General features: G+C 43.0%; 1 protein-coding gene across 2 annotated transcripts in view; it reads right to left on the bottom strand.

The window, feature by feature from the left end:
• GNAL (G protein subunit alpha L) overlaps positions 1 to 18,584 on the bottom strand; it is a 140,489-nt gene that overhangs the window by 111,830 nt on the left and 10,075 nt on the right. Inside the window, exon 1 of one of the 2 annotated variants that reach the window (XM_083450162.1) lies at positions 2,179 to 3,121. The exons of the other annotated variant lie outside the window; for it this stretch is intronic. Coding sequence (XP_083306288.1) covers positions 2,179 to 2,776 — 598 coding nt within the window. The 5' untranslated portion in view covers positions 2,777 to 3,121. Of the gene's footprint in view, positions 1 to 2,178; positions 3,122 to 18,584 lie in introns of those variants that run through there. 2 annotated transcript variants of the gene reach the window in all.

Here is an 18,584-nt window from a genome sequence, read left to right as displayed (position 1 = left end):
GAGTGAAACATACATTTAAAGACACACACTGGATATGGTGGTGGTAGTGGATGTGGTGGGGTGGAGCTGCCCTCCTGATATAGGTGTCACTGTTGTTTATATGGGGCAGGGCCAATCCAGCGGTCCCACCTGTGCAACCGCACAGCCCCAATATTGCCACTGCCACATCCCAACCATGTATTTGAAGCTGGTGTCAGGAAGGCTGCTGTACTTCACCACACACACTACTACTGGGGCATAGAGTTATGGAGTTAGCTGCTAGCCTTGGAGAAAGTCTTACTTTCCATCAATCAGCTGTGTGGCTAATTCTAAACCTGCTCTATTGACTTATCCATCACCCACATAATTGGCTGCATCACATACCCTTTCACAACTCTCCAAAGCAGCAGTGGAGCAGCCATCTCAATTTTTAATTTGCTTGGCTTTCACAGTATAAGTTAAGTGCTTAAAGAATCACACTTTGAAACTATTACTAGTCAGAGACCGACTGTCAGGATTTTTCTGGTTACCAGCTAATGAGTACTACTGTGTGTACTACAAACTTCCAGACAATAACAGAGCCTATGCTTTATTTTTAGAACAGATCCTGTTTTGGCAGTCACCTCTGGCACATTTACAAGTTGAAGTATTTTAAACATATCTATTTCCTTCTTAACGTTTATGGGGAAATCTGCTGATTATATGCAATTCTGAATAAATAGAAGAAAGTAATGTACAATCTAGCTACTGTTCAATGGTAAGACATACCATTCTATATGTAACAGAAATTAAGGAGTTCTAATCTTACTTTGGGATTCCTCAGGAATGCAAATACCCATTTGCTACTCAAAAGAATAAACCAGATAATTTATTTCTTCAAGGAAATCAGATGTTTCACTTAACTATCCCTAGAGTATTAACACTGTAATCGCAGCAGTTATAATGAGGCTCTAGAGAACTAATAATTATTAATTTAGAAATCAGCAACAAGTGCTTGATATTATTCAGAAAAAGAACTTACCTTTTACAATTCAAGAATATTTGATTATTCAGACACTTCACATGGGGTCTTTCCCACCCACACCCCCTTCTGCCAAGGCCTACTCTGACGCCACTGGATAAATTCTCTGCAAAATATAGGTCTTGTCTACTGCTAAACTTTAGGTCAGGTTTCTTTGCAGTTCTGAAAAAAACCTTTCACTTTATATACACAGCATAGAACAGTGAGCTTTTTGCTAGAGCTACCAGAGTTAGCTTCACAAGAACTTGATGCTTATCCAGAGGTACCTCTATTAAACTCTGCTGGAGTATTGTTCTCTGTTTCTAACACATACTTTTTATTCTACAGGCAAATCTGAAGAACAAGATGTAGAAGAATCCAACACTACGTATTCTCAAAACTCTCTTCCAATCTTCTTCAGCGTTTTAGGGCTATAAATACAGAGGCTATAAATTGTAGCTTTAATCCTTCTATGTAGTGTTCATAAATTCCTCATCTTTCCATAATTACCTAGTCCATTATTGTCTTGCATTTCCATTGGCTCACTCTGAGTCATAAAATCATACCACCTCGTCTCCAAAGGGCCGAAGCACTTGTGTCCAGCAGCAAAAAGGAAACATCCTCATTAATAGATTCTAGCTGCAACATTTTTTATTTATTAGCAGCCAAACATGTTCGCAGTCTTGAAACACCAACACAAATGTGCTTTTATTTTTTATTATAGCAATACAGCAGGCACGGGCACAAGGAGAAGCAGAGAAACATCATGATTTCTACACTCCTGCTCAGAAGCAACACCTACTGTTCCACATTATAGTACCACTTTCCTAACTGAAGAGAAGAGACGAAGCTAGGTCATTTGGAGGAGAGGAGAGACGGGGAACTAGGATGCAGAGCGAGGAGAGAGCCGGGAATTCAGAGAGAAGACAGAAACACGTAAAAGGGATTGGACAAATGCAATAAATCAGTTCAGGAGGGATGTACAAAACCCGAGAAAAAATGTTTTTATAAAGAGGTGGGAAAAGAGTTCCTAGGAGAAGGAACGCTCGAGGTTTGGCAGGCACCCCTTGGTTTCTGAAGAGCGCCCTCTGCCAGGGGGCAACCCCCCCTCCGCTACTCCCACGGGGCCACCCCTAGGGGCCGCCGCAGCCCAACCTGCGCGCCGAGGCGAGGCGAGGGAGGGCGGGGGCGCTACGTACCCAGCAGCAGCAGGCGGTGCGTCTGCTTGTATTCCCTTTTCTGCTCCTTGAGCGCCCGGTCGATGCTCTTGCTCACGCGCCTCGCCTCCTTCTCCGCCTCCCGCTCCTCCAGGCGCAGCTTCTCCCAAGGTCTCTGCAGCGCCAGCTGCTTCGCCGCCGAGCCCGACTCGGGCTTGGCCTGGGGCGCCGCCACCGCCGTGGCAGCTGCGAGGGGTGGCGACGGCCCCCGTTGCCGCTGCCGCCCCTTGTCCTTCTCCGCGGGAGCCGCCCCGTTGCCCGCTCCGTTCTGCAGGAGCAGCAGCGGCCCGTCCAGCTCCACCGCGCGCGCCTTGCCGCCTTCCGCCTCCCCGCCGCTGCAGATGCTGCCACTGCCGCCGCCGCCGCCGCTTTTCCCCGCGCTCCTTCCTCGTCCTCCTCCCCCGGGGGCAGGGGCTCCGGGCAGAGGCGGCTGCGGCCGGGCCAGGGGCTCCGCCGTGGGCAGCGGCGGCGGCTGTTGCTCGGTCTCCGAGGTGGTGGTGGTGGCGGCGGCGGCGCTGGAGATGGAGCCGCCTCCGGAGTCGCCGAAGAGCCTCGGGCGCAGGCTGTAGCACAGCCCCATGTCTCGCGGAACCGACGAGCTGTGCGCGCGTCCGGGCTGAAGGCGTCCGGCAGGCAGCGGCTCTCAGCGCTCGCCGCGGTCCCCGCGCGTCAGGGCCGCGGAGGGCGCGCCAGGCAGCCCCTCCTCACAGCCCCGCCGCCGCCGCTGCTGCTGCAGCTGCTGGGCCATGTTGCATTTTCCTCGCCTCTCTGCCCTCCTCCTCCTCCGGGCAAGCGGCGTCGTTTGGGCGGCAGCGCCAGCGGCAACTCGCCTCAGATCACCTGACACGGACCCGCCGCCGCCGCCGCCGTGGCTACCTTACCGTAAATACCCCAGCGCAAGCCCACCGCCACGCAGCTCGAGGTTACCGAAGATCTGGAAGGGGGCCAAGGCGCGCAAGCACACACGTGTGTGTATGTGGTGTGGACACACACACACACGCAGGATCCTCGTTTACTCTAAGCAACCCCCTCTCTCCTTGAGACACCGGCAGGGACAACCCTGCCTTTCCTCAGGCGGTCCCTCCTCCTTCGCAAATATAGCCATTTACTACAAACCCTTTTTACAGGCTGAATGGCCCTCCCTAGCTATTAAAGCACTTGGATGTTTATTGCCACAGCATATAACCGCCCTGAAAGTGATCAGCCTCCACCCACTGTGTTGCCTATCTTTTTGTTTTGTTGGCCATCTCTGGCGTGGTAGTAAGTTACTGCACATTCTCACTCTCAATTGCAATGCAAATACACTGATGTGGTTGAGTGCACATACGGAGAGGTCTGGCACAGAATGGCCTTTTTGAAACCACACTCTTCTGATTGTGTAGAAGAATCTGAGATTTAAATGGCTTCAGTAAGTGGCACTTATTACCTGAGGTCAACAGACCCAGCAGCCTCTGTGCCAGCTGCAGACATGAGAGTAGATGGTAAAAGCTACTTTTCTGACACTACATTTCTCAGTGCATGCCATGAAACCCGCTGATTATGTTCGTTGTTATAGTGGTGGGATAGCCAGACATGAAGGCAGGTTTTGCAGCACTTGGGATCTTCTATGCAATTTGCTATTAAAGAATGGTAGAATATGCACTTCTACCATTACAGAAACACCCCCCACACACACACTAGGTCACTTCTTATCTTTATTTATTTGGAGAGATCACTTGCTGACACCAAGCTTTCTTTCTGGGTAGGACACATCAATGGCATGCCACTGGTTCTAAAGGATGCCAACATCTTCATGGCTGACACTTTCCCAGATGATGTTCCCAAAATTCCTCTGCCTAAGAAACATCATCACCTGGACTCACAGATAGGAGGCACTTGTGCAGTTCTACATGACAAACCTAGAAGACATGAGAGACTACAACACGTCACTGACAGCTCCTAATTAAAACCACGACGCTTCTCTCTTACAGGCCTTGGGTGACATTCCTGTACTTAGTAACATACAGTCCCTCAAATTAAAACACATTCATCAGCAGCAACAGGTCACATAACTTGGACCATACCGCGTGGCAGGTTCAGGTGCCAGTTCTGTCCCATATCTGCTCTGGCAACACAATTTCAGGACCTAATAATGTCATCCACAATATCGGGGGTTCATTTATTTTCTCATCTTCCAATGTGTTGTGTACCATCACCTGCCAGCAATACCCTTCTGCATTTTGTAAAGAACAAATCTGACAGTCTCTACATGAAATAATGGACACAATTCTGACATTTAAAAAATGGCAGCACCAAAAAGCCAGTGGGGGGACATTTCATCCTCCCAGGACACTCTATTACTGACCTTAAGGTGACCAAGCTGGAACAAAGAGAAAACATGAAACTGCTAAATTACCAATAATTGCAAGTAATGCTATTACTTGTGGAATGAATTGAAGCAATGAATTTTCATAACAGTACAGTATATGTGTTAATTGACTTAAAAATTCCAGGATCTCTGTGTTACAAACATAAGCCTTTTTGGAGAATGTCCACCGTTCATGGAATTATCACTGTCTGTAGAAGAAGAAGCAGCCGAAGAAGAGTTTGGATTTGATATCCCGCTTTATCACTACCTGAAGGACTCTCGAAGCGGCTGACGTTCTCCTTTCCCTTCCTCCCCCAGAACAAACACTCTGTGAGGTGAGTGGGGCTGAGAGACTTCAAAGAACTGTAACTAGCCCAAGGTCACCCAGCAGCTGCATGTGGAGGAGCGGAGACGCGAACCTGGTTCCCCAGATTACGAGTCTACCGCTCTTAACCACTACACCACACTGGCTCTGTACATTTCTGCATCTAATTTTCTTCTGACCTCAGTGTTTACATCTGCCTTCCTCTAAGAGAGAGAGAGTGTGTGTGTCACACACAGATGCAACTCAGGATAGCACTAAATGCATCTAATGAAGTGGACTCTACTCCACAAAGCTAGTTCTTAGTAATCCAAATACACGAGCTAAAAATAAAAATCCTACTTCATTTTGTCAAGGTAAGAGAGAAAATATACTAATATGCATTTGAACATTCTAAATAATAAAGCATTAATGAATGTTTACTCTACACAAATTGATCATTTGCTGAAGATTGGCACAGCTAAGTTTTCTCCAGGATGCAATTGTGGAAATCAAATTAAGTCATATGAAGGTCAACAGTTCAAAACTTCACTTCAAATTAGGAAACAGTTAATGGCAGAAAAATGAGGGAAAGCACAGGAAATTAATGATAATTGGTTTAAATGTAAGAGAAAGGGATAACTGACAAAATACTGCAACACAAATAATGAAGGGCATAAGTAATATTTTACCCTTTCCAAAATACGTATGTAACATTTAACCAAATCTAAGTTGGCAAATCGCTGTTGGTAATAGTAATACAGTGGTACTTTGGGTTAAGTACTTAATTCGTTCTGGAGGTCCATTCTTAACATGAAGCACTACTTTAGTTAATGGGGCCTCCAGCTTCCGCCCGCTGCTGGAACACGATTTCTGTTCTCAACCTGAAGCAAAGTTCTTAACCTGAGGTACTATTTCTGGGTTAGGGGAGTCTGTAACCTGAAGCGTATGTAACCTGAGGTACCACTGTAAAGAAAAACAAGACTATTGCTCTAGTTCTGTAGCTAGAGCAATAGTCTTGCTCTATAGCAGGGGTCAGCAACCTTTTTCAGCCGTGGGCTGATCCACAGTCCCTCAGACCATGTGGGAGGCTGGACTGTATTTTTTTTTTGGGGGGGGGAGGGAATGAACGAATTCCTATGCTCCACAAATAACCCGGAGATGCATTTTAAATAAAAATACACATTGCACTCATGTAAAAACACACTGATTCCTGGACTGTCTGTGGGCCAGATTGAGAAGGCTGTTGCATTGCCACCTTGGAACATCAGGCATCTGCATTCTGCCACATAGGAGAGGGCACTTGGGAATGATGGCGGCAACCATCTGGGTCAGAATGGTGTCTGTATACTACTAGAAGCCCTGGTCTGTCTCTTTACCCAGCATCAAGTAAAAGCAGGCAGTCTTAGTGATCTGTCTAATGATGTAATCAGTGAAGTGGGGAGGACTACAATCCAGCACCTTTATGGCAAATAAGATAGCACAGTCAGATTGTGGATGCACTTTTCTGAAGACCTATAAGCCCTACTTATCAGCATGTGATTAGGGCTTCACTAAATAAGCTCTGCCCCCAAGCATCTGGGCATGTAATGATTACCTCAGAGTACAGTGGACGCTCGGGTTGTGAACGTGATCCGTGCGGGAGGCACGTTCGCAACCCTCAGGAGCGCTTCTGCGCATGCGTGAGCGCCGAAACCTGGAAGTAACCCATTCCGGTACTTCCGGGTTTGGCGTGGTGCGCAACCCGAAAACGCACAACCTGAAGCGTATGTAACCCGAGGTATGACTGTACTCTGATTAACGCTAGGAGTAGCAGCACTTGGGGAGCAGGATGATGAATGGGAAAGAGATGAATGGGATGACACAATGGAGTAGAACCTGGTTGATGGGAACACCCCTCCGCCTCTGGATGCATCTGGCTCTGCAGTTGAAGCAGAAGTCCCAGAGGCTTTCAGTTCCCAGTGGAAGAGAGTGGGAAGTTACAAAGGCCACTTCTCCACCAGAGAATGAGGAAGGTTCCAGGGTGTAGTGTGTTGTGACATGGTGGGAAGATTTACAGGTGGCAGCATGTCCAGCATTATCACCCAGGGAGAGCTGGCACATCAATACATTGATAGAAAAGAAGAGACATGTCCCTCTAGACAGGGGGTGGACCTAGTCAGGGGCATGACTAGTTCATGTAGCCCTGTGCCCCATTTATCCATTGGTCTCAGTGTAAGCAATAGCTTCTGAATACGACTATAGCAGAAGAAATACATGTTTAGTCCATGCTGAATTGTATTTTGAGGCTGGAATTGGAAAAAAAAAAGATTTTAAAAATTAATTAATATGAACTGTTGTAGCTTCCTGGGGGTAAATGGCATGAGAAGTCATTTAATCCACTCAATCTATGTGATTACCAGTTACAATTTTTTATTGCTGTAGCATGGGTACCCATCCATGCCACAGCAATTTGTATGAATAGTATCTTAGGCTGGGATTCAGGAGAATAAACACACACACAATTTTCCCCAGAGTATCATTTTCAGAAGCTGATCCCAGAATACCCTAACTGCTCTTTAAACTCTCCAATAATAATTTGAAGATTAGTCATAAAAGCATTTTAGAGGAAACTTGTCCTGAAGCAATGCATTCTTGCCTAAATCCTTTGTTTAAACTGCTCTCATGCCTAATCTCTTAACTGCATAGATTCCAAGAATATGAGGGAATTTTTTCATAAACTGCTCTTTTCATGGCACCAGTTTTAAATGGTACTCCACACCATAGTCTGACAACATAGCTATTCCTGAGCCAGAATATCCAGTTGTCGATGCTCCAGTGACCTCCCAACTGGACTACTATAAAGGTCCTCTAGGTAGGACTGCCATTGAAGATGGTCTTGAGGCTGCTACTAGTGCAGAATGCTCAAGGTGCTAGTACTAGCATAAAAGGTAAAGGTAACCATTAGGTCCAGTCGTGGCTGACTCTGGGGTTGCGGCTCTCATATCGCTTTATTGGCCGAGGGAGCCGGTGTACAGCTTCCGGGTCATGTGGCCAGCATGACTAAGCTGCTTTGGGCGAACCAGAGCAGCGCACGGAAACGCCGTTTACCTTCCCGCCGGAGCGGTACCTATTTATCTACTTGCACTTTGAGGTGCTTTCGAACTGCTAGGTTGGCAGGAAGTACTAGAAAGTACTAGGTTGGCAGGAAGTACTAGCATATAGTTACCTAAATGGCTTGGGACTCAGGCACCTAACACCTAACAACCGTATGAAACCCTGTGTTCAGCAGGTGAGACCTTGTTGTTTGTGCTGCCACTGGGGTTGTTCCTCAGTTGTGGGATGTCCTCCCAACTAAGGTCCACCAGTACCCATTATTAACTTTTAGGAGGAATTTGAAAACATTCTTGTTTATCTAGGCCTTTGGTGGTTGAAGAATACTATTCCTTGCAACCCATAAATCACTGCATGAAACTGCATGAAAGTGTACTGTGGAACCCCGACTTACGTACGGCTCTACTTACGTATGATTCCAGTTACGACCTTCAGTAGGTGCTTCGACTTATGAACTTTCCCCTAGATATGAATAGAGGCCTTGCCAGCAGCCGGGAGCTCGCCTGGCCGGCTGCAGAGCAGTACTGGGGCCTCCGCCGCCGGGGAGAGGCCTCCGGTTTGCAGGAGCTCGCCCTGCCAGCTGCGGAGCAGCGCTAAGGCCTCTGCTGCCAGGGAGAGGGCCCTCATCCCACCCCCAAAGCTGTGGAAGAGGTGCCACCTGCAAGAGGCACAGCAGTGTGCACAGCAGCCCCAAACCCTGCCGAGGAACTAACCTGAAGAAGTCCAGAGAAGAACCTGGCCAGGCAAAAAAAAAGTGACCCTGGCTGAAGTGAATCAGCTCTTTACTGACCCATGCCCCACCCCCAGCTTGTAGCCAGGTAAGCCCACCCACCCACAGTGCACGTAAGAAAAAGAAATGTTAATTTTTTTCATCTACAATACTGTCTTATTTATTTTATAGTACAGTACATTGATTATTGCCTTCATTTTATGGATCTATGGTCTCGTTAAACAGTAAAATCCGTGTTAAATTGCTGTTTTAGGGGGTATTTTTTTCATCGTCTATGGAAAAGTGCACCTCTACTTATGTACGTTTCTAGTTATGACCAGACCTCCAGAATGGATTGTGGTTGTAAGTAGAGCTTCCACTGTTTTTAGATTTATTTATTTTTTACTGTAACTGTAGAATGATTTAACTGTTTTAGATTGTTTTTAAGTTCTGGATGTGTTTGCAATCCGGGGCCACTTTGGGAGGAAGGGAAGGATATAAATTCAATAATGAAAACTGTTGTTGTTGTTGTTAATGTAAGGCAGTCAGTTATGTCAAGAGCTGTTGAGAGTCCTAGCAAAATCAAACAGGATTTTTGCACCCCTGCTGAAGTTCTAATGCAGAAGGTTCACTGGAACTACCACCACGAAGGTCCCCAAAGAGATGGATGGCCCAGGGCAAATCACACACACTTCCTACTTGTTCAGAACGCTGCAGGGTTCTCCTGAGCACCCATTTTAAACTTTTAACTACTGTAATTTGTTTAAAGATTTGCTAGCTGTAATGGCAAAGCATAGGCCTTGCAGGCACTCTCCTAGACTGCATTGTCCAGAATGCATTGGTCTGAGGAATGAATTTGTGGTACGTAATTGGAAATTATAGAGTTAAAATACTGTCTCCCTGTATGGGTTGGAGCTAAGTTTCTACTCTTAGTTTGTTGTCAAGGTTTCCTGTCACTTTCCTGTGTAGTTTCTCTTGTTTTGGGGCTACAAAGTGAGCAACTGTGCCTTACGTTAAAAATACACCATTGGTCTGAAGACACGCCCAGCTCATAATCTGCACTTAGTGTGTCGTGTCCAAATCAAGATGAATGCAAGTGGTTTTATGTGCGCAATGTTTAACAAACATGCCACAGAAGCTGCAGCTAATTCCTTCTTCAAGCAGCTCTGACCTTCGTTTTATAGCCGATAAGCCACCTGGAGTAGCTCAGCTGGATGATAGCTCATACAATGGTGCCTTATCAGTATCACTGCCATAGAAAAAGCCTTCAAGTTACTTCAAGTAAGTCTGGATTCACATGAGATTTTCTCCATCTGTGTTTCAGTCATCTTTCCTTGAGTCTCATTGAGCTAATTCTGTATTATACTAATTGAGGTCGTATTAAAGTTGATGCATATCAAGCTAACTGTGAACTTTTCATGCCATCCTCTCTTTATTTGCTTTCTATTCAGAAATTTTATCTGACCACCACAGTGGTACCTAACATTAAGGTATTGTTGTATATGAAATAGAAACATTTCAATAACATTTCTATTGTTGATTTTTAAAATGGCATTTCCCAGTTTCTAGAAGACTCTTGCAAGCAACAAAGAATAGAAAACCTCTAAAAAATAGAAAAACAAAGCATTTGGAAATTTCCTGACACAAAGGAAATCCCTGTAGAATTACACATTAGTAAATGAATGTCAAGCCTGATTTTTCAAGGTGAGTTGTAGTTGTGCTAGACCTTTAGTAACAAAAGGTGGCACTGTTGGCTTTCAAATGGGAGAGAATAAATTCTGACTGCACAGAACAAATGCTTTAGCTGGTGCAAAATGTATGTCTTTCAGTTATTTACATTCTACTCTAAAGTAAACATCTGTTTTAAAATAGCTATCTAAAAATGTATGCTATAGCAGTAAGATTATCAGCACACATTTACCAAAATGTAAGTCTCGGGTTTGAAACGATTATTTCTCAGTAAAGCAGCTTAGGATTGTAAGAGTATCTGTTTTCCAAAATTTAACTCTTAAGCAAGGCATTTTAGATTGCAACTCAGTTTTTGTTGTATTAATGTGCAATAATCTAAGAGTAACGATGTGTCCAAGCTGTTAAGGACCCTGAGGACTAAGGTGACTTTAGGGGCTGCCCGTCTCCCACCTCTCAGGGCTATTTGGAAACCGGTGTGCCTGCAGGAGGAGGATGTCAGAAAAGAAGTCCAGGCCAGGGAGCTCACACCATGAGGAACATCAGTGGCCTGGCCTGAGGCAGGTAATATTGGTCCAATATATTTTGCTGTCTGCAGCAGAGCCCAAATCTCTCTTATCCCAGGTCCCTAGCTAATATAACTCTTCACCTATTCTTTGTTTAGTGCCACCAAAAGCACATCACTTCATGCTGCTGCCTGGCAGGGCCAGCCTTTGTGGAAAATGTAAAGACAGGCCTTCCATGTCTTCCCTGGGGCTGCTTGAAGACCTGTGTGCTTGAGGGAAGGCCAAGAAGCTCATGTTATCTCCTTCTGAAGGTCCCTGTTAATCTTGTAGCAAGCCCTGTGAACAAAAGGAATCACACCTACAACACCTCATATACATTTACAGGCTCTTGCTAACAGTCAAGACAATAGGCCTTTGGGTTCAGATGTATACCATTTCTATGTTTCCCATCATAGTTTAAAGTAAATAAGGTCCTTGAATTCACATGACTTCATAGATCACTGCTTGATCGAGCTGTGTTACTCTCACTTCCATTAAATCTGAACCATTAAAATAGGCCGTGTTTGCTTGCTGATGCAACAGAGGTTCCGCTTTCAAATAAACAGTGTCTATAACTCACAGTGAATTCTCTATTTGTTCTGTCTCTGCGTCTTACAATTTCTGGGAATTAGTCTCATTTGTTTATGTAATACTTGCCCTTCGCTAAAAATATTACTAGACCACTTCCTTCATCATTTGAACCTGAACTTTTATAACTAAATAATTCCCTTTCAAGAGCTAATAAAAACTAATTATGAATTCGAGTTTCTGAGAATTGGAGCGATTTTTTCCTAAAGCCCTTTTCTACTGAGTTGAATTGTTAACCATACAATTCCACTCCAGGTAACCTCCAATGAATGGGATTTACAGTTTATGAGAAGAATTTCATACCAATGATCTAAACCCACAATTTTCAATGTATCAGACTAGTGTACAAATTGGAAACAACTCAGCTTAAATCATCACCTAACTAGTTTGTGGAGTGCATTTTTGTATGCTATTTTTCCTAATGTATACATTGGTATGCATACTTCACCCCAATATATGATTTTTTGGTACACATTATGTGACTGGAGAATTGTATTCCAAAATCGGAAAAAACATGAATTTTGAAGGATGGCTGTGTTTCTGCTCTTGTGAATTAGGTAGGTTCGCTTTTAAATGTGAACTAAATCAAATTTCTGCCCCCTTCCTACCCTAGATAGAAAAAAATGTTCTTCTGAAAGACATAGACTTGCCTTGGTATGGGCTGCGATTTTTCACAATGCTCTGCAGGCATAATAATAAAGCCACACAAAAAAGCCACACAAATGCATTGAGAAGGCCTAGGATTCTGTACATTGCACTGCAGGCCCCTATCTATCTATCTATCTATCTATCATCTATCTAACATCTATGTACTGATAGTTATTGCATTCAGATTGAGAACTGATGATTGTTTTGTTGTTGTTACTAGTATTATTTATGTACTATTTTTCTTTATTTCACTTCACTGTCTTTATTTTTTAATTTTATTTTCTTTGTTAAATTTGTAGATTTCCTGAACCCAGTACACCGTATGTGAATTGGTGCCCTCTGCCCTGCACAATCTATTGGCAAGAACTGCTGCCTATGTATGTATATTAACAAAGCCTAGTTTACCTCACAGGGCTGTGATTATGACTGATTTGATTTCTGACCTGCCCCTCACCATAAATTCTCAGGACTGATTGCAACAATATAAAATTCATTTTTTTTAAAAAAACAGTTTAAAACAAATTACAGTTAACACTTGAGCCTTAAGGCTTCAATTCTATACACTTGCTCCCAGGTATGCCCTACTAAACTTAAAGGTGCTTACTTATAAGTAGATCTGTTGTATAGGACTGTATTACACATGCTGTTTTGTTGAGGCTCTGAATCTAGTCAGTGCAGGGCAGTTGGGCTATCATTAATTTATAACTAGAATTAGATTGCTGTTTGAATAATTAACCAGACTATCAGTTTAGTGGTTTCAGAATTTTTACGTGTTTTAAGAGAACTGTATTATGTCAGATTCAAACTTTTTAAGCCAATAAATTGTCTGAAAGTCCATTAGCTGTACCCATAATGATTTAATTTATGGAGGCAGATAGTTCCAGCATGCTTATGAGAGAATTGCTAATATAGACTTGTCTGCTTAAATCAGCGGCCCCCAACCTTTTGGGATGTATTTGGAAATCTAAGAAACTGTAGTGGGCATCACAGAAATACCCATTTCTACAGAAGAAAAACTGGTGATATTCCCCCTCCAAAACAGGCAAACAAAGACCTACATGCACCCCAAACAAACACAAACAAGAAAAGTCAGAAACTCTCCCATAAGGCAATCCTCCAACCAAACTAAACAAAAAAACCCAAAAAAACCTATTTTTTTTAAAAAAAAGTATGAAAATTGGGAGGGGTTGTGGCTTTGATGGGTGCTATGCTCAGGACCCCAGGTTTAAATTAATTAGACCAGAAAATAAATCAGATGTGATCACTGAGTGTGTTGGAAGTTTGGTACTGGCTGAGTAGTGGTGGCTTCAGCAGTCCTAAAATGTGCTAAGTTAAATCTGTTAGTGTATAAATAGGTTGTCATTGATAGGAACTTTTTTTAGTCTGGTTTTGCAGGCTCCTTACAGTTTGATTCTAGGCATGTCTATTCAGTAAGGTTCAATGGTGCTTACTGAGTAGGTACAGGGTGGAAGCCTAAGTCACTCATGTTAGCTATCTCCACTGCTAGTGGATAAGGGTAGAGACAGAGGTGCCCACCCTCCATGATTAAAACCAAAAGAGTAAAAGGTTGCCCGATCAGCTGACTAGCAATAATAAATGGATAATGAAGGAAGTCAATTTGGGGATATTAAGCTAGTCTCATGCTACCACAAGGTAACTACTTTCTGAAAAGTAGTGAAGGCTGTAGGTGTCCTTTGTGACTAAACTGCAGAAGGACAGAATCTGACGTTGGGTGAAGGATTCAGCATTCTGTGAATCTCAGTATTCCTTCTTAAAAGAGCAGCTTCCTAGCGCCTAAAACTGAAAATCAATTTGAAAGTCTGTGGTCAATGCCTGAGCTGAATATCCACTGACCCAAGAGCACGACCTCAGTGCCCTGCATGGGCTCTTGCCACAGTTAGCAGTATCAGAAGAAACTGTGAAATAAGTAAGAAAATATATGTGCCATTTAGTTTGCTTTATTACAAAAAGCATGCAACACCAAGGTTTTCTGAATGTGGAATTATTATTATTATTATTATTATTATTATTATCTCAATCTTGAAAGGTGCCTTAATTCAATTCAATACAAAGATATAGACTAGGCAAGGTGTTATCTTTCTCAAATGCTTGCAAGTGTTACTCACACACAAGCCTTCTTGTGTCTCAGCCTTTAGATTAACACTTCTCAACATGAGGCAATGTGAAGTTTATCCTGTAATTGTTGTTTATAGTTCCCCTAGGAAATACAGTATGTTATGAATGCATCTTGTTTTACACTGCACAGTGTAGCTCCTCATAAGCAGGTGGTTTTAAGAATAAGTTCTTTGTGCTTTAAATGTAGCTGCCTAAGCATTTCTTAAGAATATAAACATTTCCAGTATCAGAAACTGGGTCTGTTATTCGTGTGCTGCAGGAGATAGGAGAATGTCAACATGAATTTTCAAATGTTAGACTGGTCCTAAAAATATGCTCTAAAAACTTATGAGAAGCAGATGATTTTCTAGATATTGGTAACTTCTCAAACCATTATGTACTGGGAAGTTTGATATTGCTACCTTAACAAAGAAAGCCCATTCTGACTTTTGCTTACAGAAAATGATTTCCTGAATTCTTTATCATGCTATGTGTGTGTGACTGTGTCTATGTGAAGAACTGTAAATCTTTCTCATTTTCTCTCAATGTAATATTTTTCAGCTTCTTAAATATTAATGCCTTTGGCAAATGCATTAGGATTCAAGCGATAAATCTAAGAACACATATAGATAGTTATCTCCAACATTAAAGTTAGACTGACAGTCTCCTGGGTATTGGAGAATGGCCATGTATATACATTATTTATATGAACTGTTGTATGTCATTAAGTGCTAAACCCATTTTGTTTTACATTCTCCTGTGCTTCAGGAAGCAAGACACATATTAGACCTTTGCAAAGTATATTCCAGATCAATATGATAAAGCTTTAAAGAAAACTGCCTATGCATAGGTTGCTGACAAACCTACTAGAATATTTTTCATGAACTAAGGGGCTAGTTTAATTATTCTAGCATATTGACTCTTGCAAGGTCTGCTGTAACACTATACTTTGGAATTTGACTCTTTGAAAAAGACCTGATCAAGCAGTAATTTGTCATACATTAAAGTCTCCCATTTGCACAGTGTGCATGATCGGTTCTGAAGGAGTTTGGCTACAAAGATACTTTTCCAAACAAAGATACTTAATATCCATTTCAAGTTTTGACATTACCAGGGGAGGACTGGAATTTCATCAGCAACCAAGATGAGAAGTGAAACCAGGCCTGATTGCATCATCCTACACTGATGATAGTAATTTACTAGCCCTTATTTGGGGTGCTAGTCTGGACCTTTTATGTGGTTTTATATTTATGGATCATGGTATTGGTGCAGCTGGTATAAAAGGCATCATGAACTATGACTCTGGTAGAGTTCCTGTCTCATACGTGACCTGGAAGAACAGCTAACATCTTGATCTTAATAGTTGCAGGAAAGATCAGTGGCGTAGCGTGGGTTGTCAGCACCCGGGGCAAGGCAAGTAATTTGCGCCCCCTAACCCGTGGATTTGCGCCCCCTAACCTGTGGATTTGCGCCCCCTAACCCTAACCCCCAGATGTTGCGCCCGGTGCGGCCGGGCCCCCCTGCACCCCCCACGCTACACCACTGGGAAAGATCAGAGCACTAATCCTTGTTTTTACCAGAAAGATTTATTTATCAATTCCCTGTAAGCAGGAGCCAGACTTCACACAGACAATGAATATATCTTTTAAGGTAAATTTATGATTCAGAAGCTGTAAAGTTAAAGACATGTCTTCTGAAAAATAAGGTCATATCTTCTTCACTTCAAATTTATCTCCCAGGAACACGATAGTAAACAAGAAGGAACAAATATAGTTCAAAGGATTTGGTATTGTGTCATTCACCCAGTAACCAAGCCCCACTCCCTTCTCTATAGAAGTTATCAACTCTCACAGAAGGCACAGATCTCAAATCCCTGACCTTGTATTCCGCTTTCTCCAATGTTATGTATATTCCTCCTCTTCAGTATGTTCAATATTATGTTACAGAATGCAAGTTAGAATATTGCATTCTGGGTTGCAGTTCTAAAACTTTAAGATATCATAATTAGCAGAGAAAATTCTAATGCTTGTTACTGTAATTTAAAATAATTTAAAATGGCATTTTCTAAGTAAAATCAAGGGGTTTTAAAAAACATTTACAAATGGTGAGACATAAGTAGTTTGTGCTCAGTGCTCCAAAGGATGATGAGTATCTCACTGCTTTTGTCATTGAAGCCAAACACCAGACTACAGTCACATGAGACTTGATTTCCATGACTTATTTTAAATTGAAATGCAGCCTTAGGAAGTTGCCAGTTTCAGGGGGCAATGGAAGGCACATGGGACCAGAACTGTCTCCTGGGCCATTTTGCCAACCGCAATTGCTTCTCCCCCAGCTTTTATATACTCTGTTGACTATAAACTGTAGTCATTCATAGTTTCAAGCAACTAACTTCTGTTAACCCCTAACATATGTGGCCTTAAAATATGAATATCTCCACCTATCATATCACTGAGAAAGGGATGATAAGCAAAATATTCCCTTGGTGAAAAATGTAAATAACACATTATCCACATGGCATGCTATGAAGGCTGCTTTGGAGACTTTTATGATAAATTCATTGTATTCATAGGTAGCACAGAGATGAACCTAAAGTGAAATAACTTTCATTAGGCTGTAAAAAAAAGTCCACAACAGTGACCTCAGGCCAAGTTAGAAATAGAACACATCCATTTTTACAAAGTATACCAGACTACAACTGTCTGGAAAATAGAGTAGCACCATTCAGTGTCGGATATGACCAACTCTTATATGTCGAAGCTTTGAGCAGAAATTTGAACAGGGGGGAAGTTCTAATGGTTTTCAGTTGACTATCAGTAATAGCTGCAATAACAGCAGACTGTGAGGAATCAAGTTAACATTTTTTTTCTCTTCATAATCCAAAAGTCTTGCACTTCTGCCAAATAATTTAGAAAAGAAAAAGGAGACTCCAGGAACTGCAGATTTGTGTAGCAATTTTTAAAGGGTGGGGTTTTTTTTTTTAGTATTTTAAAGAACAGAAATTGAACTGCATATACTCCCACTCTGAATATAATGTTGGGATACTGCCAGGGAGACAAAGGCCATCATGCCCCCACGCCATCTCCAGACGATCCATCAACCTCCTGTAGAAACGCAGTATCAGTCAATTAGCGACACAAGCCTCAGAAATAGCTTGCCACATTCCAGGGACTGGTGCACGCTGTTTCAGCAGAGTTCGTACAACGAAAGATGCACTCAGGAGAGCATTATTTACAACTTTATTCAGCGTTGGTCAGAACAAAGAAAAAACATGACTGCCTGCTTCGATGTCCAGACACAGAGAGAGAACGAAAGCTATGTACAAAAGAGAAACTTCCTGTGTGCCGGAAGTACGCAGACACTGTGACTCACAAAGCCTGCTCCCTTTTAAGGTGGAACGGAAAGATCCTAACATATAATACAACAAGTTAGGCACATCTGAGTCCCAATGAAATAGAAGGAATTAAAAAAGGACAGTTAATGCTTTGATTCCAGTGAAATCAGACTGCAGTCCTCCCCCTGCCCATATATGCGGAGATAGTTCCACATGGTATGCATTTTGAATATTCCAAGCACATAGGTTAAGCATAACATAACAACATAAGGAGAATTTTAGAGCAGACCATAGACTGATCCAGTCCAGCATCTTGTCCTAACAGTGGGTCAACAGATGCCCACATGTGGGACCTGAGTGCAGGTTGTGCTGATCAAGGTTCCTTGTGTTGCAAATGACTTTTGGAATATGTATATAGAATACAAATAGTGGTGAACAATGTATTTATATTTATTTTAACACACAGAGTCAAATCTCAGGCACTGGCGGAGAGAGAGGAGTGCAGGGGGAGCGCACCGCCTCCGGCAGTGCGATCCTGGTAGGGTGCCATCGCGGCTGCCCCCCTGCCCATGCTGGGCGCCACACCCCCCACAGGTGGCGCACCATGCCCCCAGGATGCACATCACGCCCCTGTGGGCAGCGCACCACGCCCCCGGGACGCATGCCAGCCCCGCCCCCGCCTTCTCTATGCCCCTGGTGCCAGAGCATGAAGCTCCGCCACTGATCTCAGGTTCCATATTTTAAGAAGCTCTATTAAGGCCAAATGCACTTGTAAAGAGAGAGACATTTTAGTATCAGGTTTTTAAAAAATGAAACAAAACAAAACAGCAGCCCTATATGCAACATATTACAATAGCCTAATCTGAAGATTACAATAAAATGGTCACTATGGCTAGGCTATGTCTGCCCAGGAGCAGTTGCAGTTGGTTTACCAGGAGACACCTGGGCCCAGGGTCATAATTGTATCTAACAGTACCCCAAACTAATTTTGAAGGAGGCAGTCCTCAGTTATTCAATGTGGG

Source organism: Podarcis tiliguerta (genome assembly GCF_965153285.1).
Source record: "Podarcis tiliguerta genome assembly, chromosome: 7".
Classification (NCBI taxonomy): domain Eukaryota; kingdom Metazoa; phylum Chordata; class Lepidosauria; order Squamata; family Lacertidae; genus Podarcis; species Podarcis tiliguerta.
The sequence above is the reverse complement of the archived record's forward strand: the minus strand, read 5'-3'. Positions and strand labels throughout refer to the sequence as shown.